Source organism: Balaenoptera physalus (assembly GCF_965194825.1).
Source record: "Balaenoptera physalus genome assembly, chromosome: 5".
Lineage (NCBI taxonomy): Eukaryota > Metazoa > Chordata > Mammalia > Artiodactyla > Balaenopteridae > Balaenoptera > Balaenoptera physalus.
In genome coordinates this window covers 40,222,081-40,236,888 of record NC_138884.1, presented here as the reverse complement: position 1 = coordinate 40,236,888, position 14,808 = coordinate 40,222,081, and the positions used below count along the sequence as shown (strand labels likewise).

General features: G+C 32.5%; 1 protein-coding gene and 1 long non-coding RNA gene across 9 annotated transcripts in view; one reads left to right on the top strand and one right to left on the bottom strand.

The window, feature by feature from the left end:
• Positions 1 to 14,808, top strand: part of LOC309661689 — a 278,933-nt gene that overhangs the window by 5,959 nt on the left and 258,166 nt on the right. The gene's annotated exons all lie outside the window — the stretch shown is intronic.
• The window catches only part of RBM46 (RNA binding motif protein 46), a 58,712-nt gene that overhangs the window by 21,557 nt on the left and 22,347 nt on the right, over positions 1 to 14,808 (bottom strand). For 3 of the 8 annotated variants that reach the window (XM_082463537.1, XM_082463535.1, XM_082463536.1), the window contains one exon: positions 1 to 14,808. This exon is cut by the window's left edge and continues 2,945 nt beyond it. In XM_082463537.1, coding sequence (XP_082319663.1) covers positions 14,612 to 14,808 — 197 coding nt within the window. In that variant the 3' untranslated portion in view covers positions 1 to 14,611. The other 5 variants (XR_014264152.1, XM_082463541.1, XM_082463542.1 and 2 more) reach the window with 5 other exon arrangements.

The window sequence follows — 14,808 nt, the reverse complement described above, 5'->3', positions numbered from 1 at the left end:
CACAATTCAAGTACCCTGTCAAAACAAGAATCCCTTAGGCCAAAAAACATTGGGAAAATTTTAGGAAAGATGGGTTTAACAGCTAAACAAATTGCTACTACAATTATTCAGGATGGTAACATGCATTATGATTTCCAAGGGGAGTATATATAGTACATGGTTCTTCCCAAACTTGACCATAGAAACAGTTATTTCACTCAACAACTTGGCAAATCAGTTTGGGAAGAACTTTTAATAGGGATACTATATAATGGGAAAACATTAAAAACAAATCAGAAAAATTCTTAAAATACATTAAACACAGCAATTACAAACTCAAATGCCTTCAGAGGCCAAGATGTAACAAACAAAAGAACTCAAAAAGGACCAAATATAAAACAAATGCTGTCCAGCTATTTGTACTGAAATGAAACCCAGTTGCTTTCCTTTCAAAAAACTGAAGAGACCAAACAAATCATATCAAGAGCTTCCAGTTTGCTACCTTTGTATTAAGAGATTGAATTATGTCAAATTCCTTTTAATGCTAGTTTCTATACCATTTTGGAAAGAGGAATAAAAGAGCAGCCTATGAGAGGGAAAATTATGATCCAAGCTATAGCAAACTAGGATTGTAACCTACTCAAGAACACATGGATTACTACCCAGGGAACTACAACATTCTTTTTGCCTCCACATGTAAAAAGGAGTTTGGATAGTAATAATCTTTACTCAAACTATAAACTACCTTTAGCTTCCTACTAAAACTTATCCTTCTCAGTACCATGTAGGAAAAACTAAACAGTGAATCCTAATAAACATAACTTTTATTCTAAATTGTATCAATAATAATTTTGGTTTAGTAAGTCTGAAAAAACTAGAGTTTCATTTTCAAATAAGTTTGAGAAATTCTGGGTAATCTACTTTATAATACACTCATTCCAACTACATCTACCTTAATACTGTTTGCCATCCTGGTGGTTCACAATGTACACACTAGTTTGTTAAAAGTTTTCAGAAGACCTGAAACATAGAAGTCAGTTTAACTTTTTAAAACTTTGCTTAATGCATCTATAATTAACAAAGCTATAATAATTAAAAATTTTCACAAGGTTTCATTGAACAATTTTAAATATTTCTTCTTAAAACCATAAGAAGAATAATTTATAACTGGCTTTCTGGAAATTAAATATATCACTTAATATTCCTAAGAGACTTTTTCTTACCTGTTTATTTTCTCCAAATTCTTCTACATAGGTCCAGGCTGAAGAGATTGTGTTCCCTGTCTGTAAGCAGTGAAGACAGAAAATAATTGAGTCTTTAGATTGTTGTTACCCCTTATCTTGGAAGTGCATGGAATCCTTGATAACTTTAGGTAAAAACTATTTGATCAGTAAATATGAAAATAAATTTAGAGGAAAAGAAAACAGTGATAGTTATTTCTGAAGTTCTGCAAAGATGAACAAAGAGAACAGTACTTTGATTTTGGAATGAAAATTATGAGTTAATACATTAACAGAAAAAACATATCTTTCTATACAAATTAAGTCCTTATTAGTTGGTTTTTCCAAGAAGTACTACTCTACCAATAAAATAAGAAAAGGATTTTAAAAACAACTGAGATTGCCCAATTTTTGATAAGCAGATAGCCAAAGAATCTAAGTGAATTTGAAAAATATCAATATCCTTTCTTTCCACCTTAAAAAGAAATAAATGGTCAAAATAATACAAACCATAAAAAATATTTGGCTTATTAACAGCTAAACTTTAGAAGCCTAGTTTAGCCATATATAGTACAACTCTGGACATCCATCCATTTTGGTGGATCTCTCTTCATAGGAATGTATATCCAAAGCTATGCTAAGAAACTGCATTAGAGTATGAACAAATGAAAAATGTTTGATGATCCACATAAAACTACAGATTTTTAAATACCCATCTTGAAGATAACTCAGCAGAAAAAATAGTCACAATATTTTATGATTTTTACATAACAAAACAGGTAATTTAATCAACCCCCCCCCAGTGAGAACTAGAACACCTAGACAATTATTAAAAGCAAAACTACCTACATGAAAGCACTGAGAATGGCCAAGACTGAAGAACTGTGGGACTGTGATCTTAGACAAGAAACCCAAAGAGGTGTGCACATCTTCTGGAGGTGTGTTTTGCCTAGGAGGATTGGCCAATTCTAAAGAATCTGAAAGGCAAGGGAAGATGGCAAGAGACAGACAAATTTCTGAGGATAAGAGGACAAAAACCGGAACTGAGGAGCTACTGATGAGGCAAGTCTGGAACCGTGAATAAAACTGAACCAGAAGTAGACCAACTTTAATGATGACTAAATTCAAATCTTCTCAATCCCTGCCTGGATTAAGACAATCTGGGATTGCCAGTCCTTTGGTCACCTTTCTGAAGCAAAAATAAATCCTCTCTGAATAAAGTTAACAGCATGTTCGCTTTCAAATTATCTCCACATTTTTTCATATACAATATCTGGAATTCAGAAAAGAACCAATCAAATAAAAGAGATAAAACAATGTGACCTAAAAGCACAAGAAACAGAAGTCAACAGTAACAGATCTACAGGAAATGTAGATAAAGTTTTCAGAACTAGATATTAAAATAATTATGACTAATATACTCAAGGAAATAAAAAACAAACCTGAAAATTTTGGAGGGAAAGTGAAAATCATAAAAAAAAGTCAAATGAAATTTTAGAACTGAGAAATAAATTCAAATAATGGTTTTATCATGTTAGACACAGATGAAAAAAAGAATTCATGAACCAAAAGATAGGTCTGAAGAAAATATGCAGACTAAACATACAAAAGAATGGAAAAGAACAGAAAGAACATAGTAGATAAACGGGATACAGTAAAACGGTCTAAGAAATGTATAACTGGAGTACCATATAGAAAGGATAGACAAAATGGGACAAAAGCAATATATGAAAACAGAACCACTTAGAACTTTCTAAAACAAGTGAAAAACACTGATCCACAGATTTTAGAAGTGGTGAAAGTCCCAGTTAAGATAAAAACTAAGAAAACTACACGTAAGTCTATCACAGTAACACTTGTGAAAATCACAAGAGAAAATATTAAAAGTAGCTGGGGGGTGGGGAGGTTTATAATAAAGGAGTAATAAGCAAATTATAGCTGACTTCTCAACAGAAACAACAGAAGCCAGAAGACAGTGAGTGGAATTAATAACCTCAAAGAATTAAAGGAAAGTAACTGCTGATCTAGTAAAAATACCCTTTCAAAAGGCAGGTGAATTAAAGACATGTTCAGGCAAACAAAACTGAGGTAACCTGTCATAGGTGTATTCATACCAAAGAAAACACAAATGAATGTTCTTTGAGCAGAATAAAGAAATAATCATAGTTGACGCATAGGAGGAAATAAAGAGCAAAGGAAATGATATATAAATGGTAAATGAATACTAATCTATATTAACTAAAAATTATAATTAGGTATGTGGGGAGTTAAAACATATAAGTTAAAGACATACAGAAATATCAAGACACTACACAAAACTGGAAGAGAAAATTTAAAAAGTTAGAGTGTACTAAGGTCCTTGCATTGTCTGGAATGGAATAAAAGCACTAATTAATATTAGATTTCAGTGAGTTAAGAATACATGTTGGAGTCTACAGGGTAATAACTAAAAGGATAATAAAGACTCTATGACTAATACAGCTAAAAGAAGAAGAGAGAAAAGGGCAAATAAATAATCCATCAAAAGAAGGCAAGAAAGGAGAAAAGGGAAATAGAATAGGGACACAGAACAAGGAATAGAAAGCAAATGGCAAGACAACAGACTTAATTCTATGCATTTCAATAAGTATATTCAGTTCAAGCTGAGCAAACTCAAAACACAGACTTTCAACAAAAACAAACTTCAGCAACAACAACAAAACCTAACCATATATTGGGCTCATCTTAAGACTAAGATACAGGGAAAGTAAAAGTTAAAATATAGAAAAATATATGCATGCAACCCTAATCAAAAGAAAGCTTGTAAGTCTATGTTAATATCAGAAAAAGTATTCTTTAAGGCAGGAATGCATGATAGAGACAGAATGACACAGTATAATAATAAAAGGTACACTTCACCAGAAAAATATAACAATTCTAGATTTCTATGCACCTAATACACAACCTCAAAATATAAAAAGCAAAAACTGACAGAACCAAAAGGAGGAAAAGATAAATTTGTAGTCATAGTAGGTGATTTTCATGACCCTCTCATAGTAATAGAATAAGCAGGCCAAAAAAACATGAAAGATAAAGAAATTTACATACAATTAGTAAACTTGGCCTAATTTATATTGAGTTGAACTGTGTGCCCAGAAAGATATATTGAAGTCCTAACCCCTAGTACCTCAGAATGTGACCTTATTTGGAAATAGGGTAACTGCAAATGTAATTAGTTAAGACGAGGTCATACGGGAGTAGGGCGGACCCTAATTCTACTATGATTGATATCCTTATAGGAATAGAGAAACACAGAGAAGAGAATGCCACGTAAAGACACAGAGACACACAGGGAGAAGATAACCATATCCAACACAGGCAGAGATTGGAATAATGCATCTATAAGCCAATGAACTAAAGGGCTACTGGCAAACACTAGAAGCTAAAAGTGGCAAGGACATTCTCCGCTACCAGCTTCAGAGGGAACATGGCCCCATCAACACCTTGATTTCTGATTTCTAGCCTCCAGAACTGTGGGAGAATAAATTTCTGTTGCTGAAGCCATCCAGATTGTGGTACTTTGCCACAGCAACCCTAGCAAACTAATACACAGCAATTAACAACTGGAAACACATCCTTTTTAAGCAGGCATGAAATATTTACTTTAATTGCTCATTAAAAAAACAAGACAAAGGACTGAAATGATACATAATATACTTTCCAATCATAGTAAAATAAAAAAATATAACTACAAGAATCTTCATATGTTTAGAAATTTATACTCGTGAAAAGAAATCCAAATATTTTCAAAAAGATGATGATAAAAATAAAGTACATCAAAACGTATGTGATGCAGCTATAACCATACTTAAGAGGTCAATTTGTAGCCTGGAAATGCATACAATGTAATAAAAGAAAGGCTGAAAACTCTAAACTAAGATGGCTTCTTAAATGATATTCCATATATCCAAAAAATATACAACACCAATCTTAAACAAACTCTCCCATAGAATGGTAAAAGAGAAAAAACTTCCTAATGTTTCTATGAGGAAAAGTATGGGCCAATCTTATGAATGAACATAGACATAAAATCCTAAAGAAAGTATCAAAAATCAAATTCATCAATAGTACATAAAAAGGATAATGTACCATGACCAAACTGGGTTTATTTCAGAAATGCAAGACTGATGTCACATTCAAACATCAATCAATGCAATTCACCACATTAAAAGAATAATAGACAAAATGATATAATTATCTAAATAGATACAGAAAATATTCATCACCCATTTGTGATAAAACCTCTTAAAAAACTAGGAAGGGACTCGAAGGGACTATTCTTACTGTGATAAAGGGCTTCTATAATAAAAACCACAGCAAACATCATACCTTAATGGAGAAATACTGAAAGTATACAAGGATGCCTTCTATCATTATTTGTATTCAAGACTGGACAAGTGGTTCTAGCCAGTGCAATAAGGCAAGAGAAAAAAGAAAAGTATAAGGGTAGAAAGGAAGAAAAAATTTCTCATTATTTGCAATTGACATGACTGTGTATGTAGAAAAATTTTAAATAATGTAGAGCCAAAACAAACCATTATACTCAAATGTTTTATTCAATACATAAAAAATAAATTGTATTTATATAATCAGGAACAATCAAAAATAGAAAAGGCACCTTTTACAATGGCATTGAAAAACATTAAATACCTAGGAATAAATCTTATAAAAAATGTAGGAGATATTTACACAAATATTTACAAGCTACTGAATGTTTAGAGAAATTAAAGAAAGTCTAAATAAATGGATAGATCTATAATTTTCATGGATCAGAAGGCCCAATACTATAAAAATGTCATTTCTTCACAAATTGAGCCACAGGTTCAATTCAATTCCAATCAAATTCTCAGTAGGATTTTTTTGGTAAAAATTTACAATCTGATTCTAAAATTCATGTGGAAATATAAGGGCTGTGATGAGTCAAGATAATTATGGAGAAAAAAGTTGGGAAGATATTCTCTACCAAATATTAAGATTTTCATAATTAACACACTGTAATAAAATCGATCAATGGAAGAGAATACTGAATGTATAGTAAGACTTATACATAGGTATGTGTATATAAGTATGTGCATGTGTGTACACACACATACATACAATATATACTTCACAACCTCACTAAATTTGAAAGATAAAAAAAAGTTTCCAGAAGATAATACAGGAGACTATTTTATCACTTCAAGGTAAGCGAAGATTTCTTAAGCAGGGTACAAACAGTACTAACTTTAAAGACTGATAAATTGAACCACACTAAAATTAACAAGTTCTGTTTTTTTCAAAGAGTATCATGAAGAGAGTAAAAGGTAAGCCACAAGTGGAAGAAGGTATCTGTTAAAGTATATCTCCAACAAAGGGCTTGTATCTTAAGTAATAAAGAAAAAAACCAGATGACCCAATACAATAAAGGGACAAGAGACTTAAATCAAGAGACACTTCATCAAGAGGATATCTTAATGCCCTATAACCCTATTAAAAGATGCTCACTATCATTACTAAATAGTGATACAGAAGTTATTATCTCAACGAGACAGCAATATATACTAACCAGAATATTCAATATTAAAAGACTGATAATATCCAAGGTATTGGCAGGGATATGTATGCAACAACTGAAACCCATGTGCTGCTAATAAAGTGTAAATTGGTATAATCACTTTGGAAAACTGTTTGGCATTATCTACTCAAGTTTTAAAAATATGACCTACCACTTTCACTCTTATGTATTCAACAGAAATACATGCAAAAACACCATGTACAAGAATCTTCACAGCATCATTATCTCAAACAGCCCAAACCGAAAGTACTCAAATTTCTAACAACAGAAATAGCAAATAAATTCTATGATTTCGATTGAATCCTTACATCGATAAGAGTGAATGAACAGTACTGCTACATGCAACAACATGGGCCAATCTCATAAACATAATGTCAAAATAAGCCAGACAAAAGTTTACAAAATTTTGTACAAATTTCAAAAACAGAAGTAGTCAGAAGACTGGTTTCCTTGGGAACAGAGAGAGTAATATCTGAGCGGGAGTACAAAGGAGGCTTCTAGGGTATTGATATTTTATGTCTTCACCTAGTGGTTACACTGATGTGGTCCCTCTGTGGCAATTCACAAAGCTTTCAGTTATGAATTGTGCACTTTTCTGTTTGTATGTAATGTAGTAAGTTATAAAAAAGAGGAATTAGAACATACACATAAAGAGAAGTTGATCATTTATAATTATAAAAAATTAAACCACTTAATAAAGTTACTATCAATACAGAATAACATATAAAAGAAAAATGATTCAAAGTAATTTTAAAAAACTATAATGGTGATTTTCAGTAGAGATGCTAAATGGAATTACTATTAAATATGGAACAAGTCTTCCTTCCAAAATGCCTTCACAGACTACCACCTGGACCTGGAGTTTTAAGAATTAGTTTTCTGTTAATCTTTAAGTTAAATGAAATCAAGTTCAACAGGAAAAAAATGCTGGGATTTCAATTACTGATATAGGACAATTACACTTCTGTTAATAAATACACAGAAGAGATGGTGAAAACCTATCAGCAGAACCTCAATTTAATATCAAACACAAGGTTACTACTGGTGCTTTAGTCCAGTTTAATTTGCCATTTATTAGTGTCGTTCCTTTAAAAAAAAGACTGATATATTCTGATAAATTATTTTGAATGAGATTATTCAGTAATCAAGGCACAGAAAGGGGCCAGGAAAAGAAAAGGTATATTGAAAGTCAAGAATAAGAACAGGATACATTAAACTTCAAAGGTCAGAGACAGGATCTTGTTTTCTGAAAACTGAAATAATTGGATATGTTATTTTACTCTTCTGCTATGTAGGAATAAGAGTCAAAAGAAAGATAAACTACATATAATTTCCACTAATTAGGATTCTAATTTTCATTATACTCATGAAGACATGACACTGTAGAACTATGACTTGTTCTATAAAGATGTGATGAAAAGTTTTAAAAGTCACTTAAGGGCTTCCCTGGTGGCGCAGTGGTTAAGAATCCACCTGCCAGTGCAGGGGACTCGGGTTCAAGCCCTGGTCCGGGAAGATCCCACATGCCACGGAGCAACTAAGCCCGTGTGCCACAACTACTGAGCCTGCGCTCTAGAGCCCACAAGCCACAACTACTGAGCCCACGTGCCACAACTACTGAAGCCTGCGCGCCTAAAGCCCGTGCTCCGCAACAAGAGAAGCCACGACAATGAGAAGCCCGCGCACAGCAACAAAAACCCAACACAGCCATAAAATAAATTAAATAAATAAATAAATAAATTTATTTTAAAAAGTCACTTAAAACTAAATGTTACAAGTATATTCTGTATCTTTGAAGATTTTACTGGTTTCAGTTTGAAGAAGATTTCCATATACATTTTATAGTAAATGGTATGAAGATGAAAAGCTGTTTTTCAGACTCTCGGATGTGTCATACTGCTATTTCTTCTTCTGAAAATAGAAAATGACTAAATGCACAGGATTCCAGTATATTCCAAATAAGACTGCTATATTAGCATCCTGAATTTTCAGGGCTTTTCCTGCCTTTAGGAAACTAAGCTGAAACAACTCCATCTCCTAGGTCTATACCTGTGTAGAAGAATGAAGAAATGCAATGCTAATATAAACTAAGTTTAGAAATAATACACAATAAGCTATTGCCAATTATTTTCCACTTGTGAAGCCCTAACAAATGGCACTAAATAGAACTGTGGATTACATAATGAACTTAGGAAGCTATCATAATGTTCATTAAAATAATAATAATATTGTACATAATACAATCCATTATATTCTATACTACATTTTGTTGACAGAGATAAAAACATGAAGTTTTTCTCAGATAGTTTAAAAGCAACTACTACAACCATACTCTCCTGTTCTTCCAATATCCAAATTTCATTCATATATATACATACACACACACACACAATACATATCTACATATTCAATATGTTCATAACATATAACATATTCAAAATAACCCACGACTCAGTCTATATTTCAAAGGTTTCACTATTTTAAAACTTTATCAGCCTTTTAAAAATTATTTACTGTTCATTTCTACTCAGTGAGATATAAATATATATCATCCTGTTAAGCACCATTCATAATTTGATTGTGTGTCTGCACCTATCAACTCTATATCTCAGATATTTCTTTTTTAACCCTTTCTTCTTTCTGCTCAAAGCACAGCCAAACTTAATCTTTCCTCAGAATTTTATCTTTTAATCTTACAGAATGTAGATCACTTTCAATTATTTGAAAAGCACCACATGCTGAGTATTAAAGGAGATAGTACTGACCTATAATAAATGAAGGACATAATAACAACAATTAAAAAAAATATATGTACAAAGTCCCCTGGCTTTATAATCCTAATGGATCAAAACTTTATAATAGTAAATAAACAGTAATATAAAAATTACTAAACTGTTGAGTAATATTATAAAGAACAAATCATTCTCAGTTACAATGTTCAAGAAAAGCTTTGTATAACAGATAAAGTAGATAAAAGTAGAATAATATTCCAAGTAGAGTAAGCAGCACTAGGAAAAGCTTGGAAACACCAATGAGCATGGCAAGTTCAGATAATCAAAGCAAGAGGTATTATCTATGGTTAGGTAAGATGGGGCCAAACAATAGAGCATCCTGAACAGGAGAATGTGGAGTTGAGAGGACTTTATTACATTACAATAGCAAGCCACTGTAGGTTCCTGAGCAAGGAAATAACAATGAAAAAGAATAATCAGACATAACTGGAGTGATAAGTTATGTAGCTGAATTACAAAATAAGACGTTTGGAGTATAATCAAAAAGTAAAATGAGAATACCAAGCAACAAGAGACCATGAAATAGATGTAAACAAACTTTGCCTATTTGAAATTCTGTCTAGCATCTGATGGAGGAAAAAGACACATATCTTCTGCCACCCTGACACATATACCATCAGCTGGCAATGCTAATCCTAGAGTAAACTTAAAAATCTCAAAGCTACAATGTAAACAAGATATGTTTGCAAGGTCTTTGTAGCTCAGAATGATTCTTCCAGGATTCAGACAGATGTCCTAGGTCCACACTACCTGGAGTGGTCTGGTATATGGGCTTGTTGGACTAGTGGAGATAAAACTGTCTCTAAAAAGGAGATAAAGTATGAAACAAAAGCCCATTACACTATATTTTGAGTTTTAGAAGAATAACTTGCCAATAATATTCCACAAGTTCACAGTCTGTTATCAAATGTTTAACACTAGCCAAGGTCAGTTTTTCACTGGGATCATGTGAAGTTAACAAAGAAGAGCAGTTAAGAGCACAGCCTCTTAGCCAACTGGGGGATCCTAGGCAAATTATTCAATCTACTGAAGCCTTGGTTTCTTCATTTGTTAGAAAAAAGAAAGTGAAGACATTAAAATAATATCTATAGTACCGCAAAGAATTGACAGAATAATGTAGTATCATGTAAAGGCATTTAGCACAGTACCTAACATACAGTAAGTGCTCAAAGAATCTTAACTATTATTATTACTAATAAAATTCATTATTATAAATAATTGGAAAAATCTGTTGTCTTGGATTTGTTTTCTGAATAAGTATTATTCTTCGATACTTATATAGCATATTTTAATATAAAAGGTACTGCTGTAGGCCCTTTACAATTTTAACTCATTTAATATATATAATTACCCTATGAGATAAATACTGTTAACATTCAGATGAGGAAACTGAAGTACTGACAGGTTAAAGTAACTTTTCCAAGTAGGTAATGAAGCTGGGATGTGAATCCAGGAAATCTGGCTCTGAATGCCATGCTCTTTTATTCAATGTGGCCTGTACACTATACTAAATTTAAAGTACTGAACTTCCTTTTGCTGTAATTCTTTCTAAAATGCAATGTACTATTTCCTGACCCTCTCATCTCAGATTAGGTCAGGTCATGCAATTATATTTTCTCATAACACCTCATACTTCTTTAGAGTGTTTATCAGAACTGTAACTGAATAACTGTCTCCTTCAATACAATGTAAACTCTATGAAGGCAGCAACTGTGTCTGATTCACTACAGTGATCCTCAGGACTTCATATAAAGCACAGTGTTCAATACATATTTGTTGCATGAACATATATGCTAACAAGGATTAACCATCAGCCAGCTAATAAACTGAAAATGAAAATAATTAAGCCTACAGGACTGAATAATAACAAAAAGATTATTCATATGATAAGAATAAGGATTCTAAAAATAAACTTTCTAAAATCAAAGTGTGCAAAAGGGCAAATTTTTCAGAGGGCATCAAAATAACAAGGCTAATACACTCCACGTGGTGTTAAAGAAGATAATTCTGAGTTAAAATAGTCTAGTAAAGAATCTTGCTTTGCCTCCATACATTTACTTAACAATGTAAACAGGTTTAAGAGGCGCAAACTACTAGGTATAAAACAAATAAGTTTAAAAAAGTGTAATGCATAGCACAGGGAATATAGCAGCATTTTCTAACAGTTTAGCATGGAGTATAATCTATAAAAATATCAAATTACTATGCTGTACACCTGAAACTAATATAATATTGTAAGTCAACTATACTTCAATTAAAAAATTAAAATTTTAAAATAAATGTTAAAAAAGTAAAGGTTTTTTTCTTTTTGTACAGAGCTTTTAGTAGTTTAAAAGCTTACATGGTTCTGCATTATGTTCAATCATAATCTACCTCCCTGAAACTTTCCTCTATTAGACTTAATTCCAACCCCTGGAGCTTCATATTGAAGTCTCTCTTCTATGTGACAGCTCTTCAAGCATTTGAAGACAGCAATCATATTCCCCCTGTAAATACTGCATTAATATTTACAGACTAAACAGACCTACATACTTCAGTTGTTCACTGTCCCAACTTCTTATTACAGAGTTTCTAAGTCTTCCTTAGTTGTCAATGTTTAATTAAATGCTGGTGCCCAAAAGCAAACAAAACATTCCAGATATAGGCTGAGCAGAATAAAATTATTTGGTCTGAATACTACATAACTTTCCAATTTTGCCTTGAGTTACAGTTGACCCTTGAACAATGCAGAGGTTGGGTGCTGAGCCTCTGAGCAGTTGAAAATTCGCATATAACTTATAGTCAGCCCTCTGCACCTGCAGATTCAACCAACCTTGGATCTCATAGAACTGTAGCATTTACTGCTGAAAAAACTCCACATATTAGTAGACCAGCACAATTTAAACCCATATTGTTTCCAGGGTATGTATGTTAATCTGACAATCTCTAGAGTAGAATGACTCTCATTCTGGTTTTGACAAAATAATTCAGGTTTTTACTATTGGTTGGTTGGCTGACTTTCATTCTTTGTCACCTTATTTATTTTATTATAAAAGTATGTTATACAAACAGAGGAATGTATAAAATATAAATGTATAGTCAACATAATTTTAAAAATAAAAACATGCACACACCACTCAGGTGTAGAAACAGAAGATTATCAATACCTTAGAAGTCTCTCTTGTATCCTTTCCAACTTCTTCTTTTAGTCCTTAAAGTAATCATGATCCTAATTTTTAAGTGTTAACCATTCTCTTGCTTTCCTTTGTAGTTTTGTCATATATTCCTTCATCCCTAAACAATATATTGTTTAGTTTTGCTTGGCTTTATTTTCCTACTCATAATTTCCCATTGCCTCAATTCCTTCAATGTAAGATTTGAATCTTTTCGTATTTTACTTATTTTTAATAAGCCACCTCATATCTTTCAGGGAGTGAAGCAGGGACTACAGTGGATAGCCCATCACAAGCAAAAAAAAAAGATAAAGGTAAGATTAATATTTTGCTTAGGTCAGCCTGCCCCATCAATATGAGACAATGCTATCTCTCCCCAAAAAGAAACTGAGCTGAGGGGAAGTTGAACATCTTTCAATCTTACTCCTAACCTGGATTTTATAATAGGGCTTTAGAATGTATGTAAATTCCCTGAATTAATGAACTACATATTTAAAGAGCATCCCAGGATAAATATAATTAGATAAATGAGGCAACGACATTTGAATTATTTAGTTTCAATTTATTTATACCTCATATCTAAACATAAATATTTGTTAGTTGACTATAGAAATTTTTCTTCTCATATAAAAACTTTAAAAATAGAACATCAGACTAAAAGAACTGAAAATAAAAATCATTACTGCCTAAAAATTCAGATAAAATCTCAAGGCAATGAAATTTGCCTTATTTACCAATTTAAATCAAAGACTGGCTGACATCAAACTACTTGCCAAAACCTAATACGATTGATGGAAAAAGGCTGTTCATCCTCCTTCCCAAGTCATGTTCAGTAACAAGCCACTCCTTGCTTGTGGCATAAACCACAATAAATAAAAATAAATAAGCAAGTAAATAAATAAAAATGCAAATATTTTTAAAAATCAGGAAAAGTGAGGTTTAAAAAAGACACTGGTGCACAAATGAGAAATAGATGATTGTAAAAAAGAGCAGATATCCTAGAGAGTCACAGATATCCTAGACGCATTTCAATACAAGTACTTAAAAATCTTAAGTCAGTAAATCATAGACTTAAGAAATAAAGAAGGAAAACAATCACAGCTATCTCATCATATTTGTAAATCCCCCTCAGAAGCCAAAAGAGTGCTTTCACAGGATAAGTAATCCTATTTTTGCTCAGTACCTCCTCTTTCCCTCTAGTTCTTAAGAGAAAAGAAATTAACTTTCCAATGCTTTGATATCTTCATTATTTCTATACTTGATATATCTAAATTTTACACCTAGGAATCCCTCAAGGAAACCTGATTTGTGATCTCTCAAAGAAATATATGTAGACACCTAATACACACAAGTGAGACATTTAAATGAGTAAACATTTCTGTTTGAATTATTTTGCTTTTGGTAAAAATTATAACTTTATAGTGCAGAATACAATTTTAAACCTGTTTTTCAAAGAATCATAATGGCTCACTTGGAACCTTTTAAATTCTGTGCCCCAAATTATCCAATACAGGTATCCCCCACTTTTCAAAAGTTCACTTTACACCATACATTAGTATCTGTTTTTGCTAACCAAAAGAAATCCAAAGAGGATTTTCCCTTCTATGAAAAAAGGTAAAAAGCAAAAATAGCTTTCAGGGTTTGTTTTGTAGCAAATTCGTTATAAAGGCAGCATGCAGCCTGAACATCCAGACTGGCATGGCCAAGATCCTTCCCCCAGAACTACATCAGTGCCTCAGCATCAAGCCATCATAGCTTTGAACTGTGTCTGTGAGCATTTGTGCTTTACCTTGATTTATTTTGTCCATCTGTTAGCAAGATGTGTCCTAAGGTAACTGCTTCTTCGCTTTATGCCATTGCAGCCTACAAAAGATTTCACAGGAACGCTCTAACTTGGATACTGGGGGGAAATTGTACTTTCACAAATCTAGAACTACATATTTGGTCACCTTTGGACCAAAAATTGACATAGCAGCAGAAGAAGAAAAAGCCATAGACACATACGGCACATCTGCTGTAAATCTGTTTACCCCCTAATCTGGCCAGTAAACAAGCAGACTGGAACATGTATG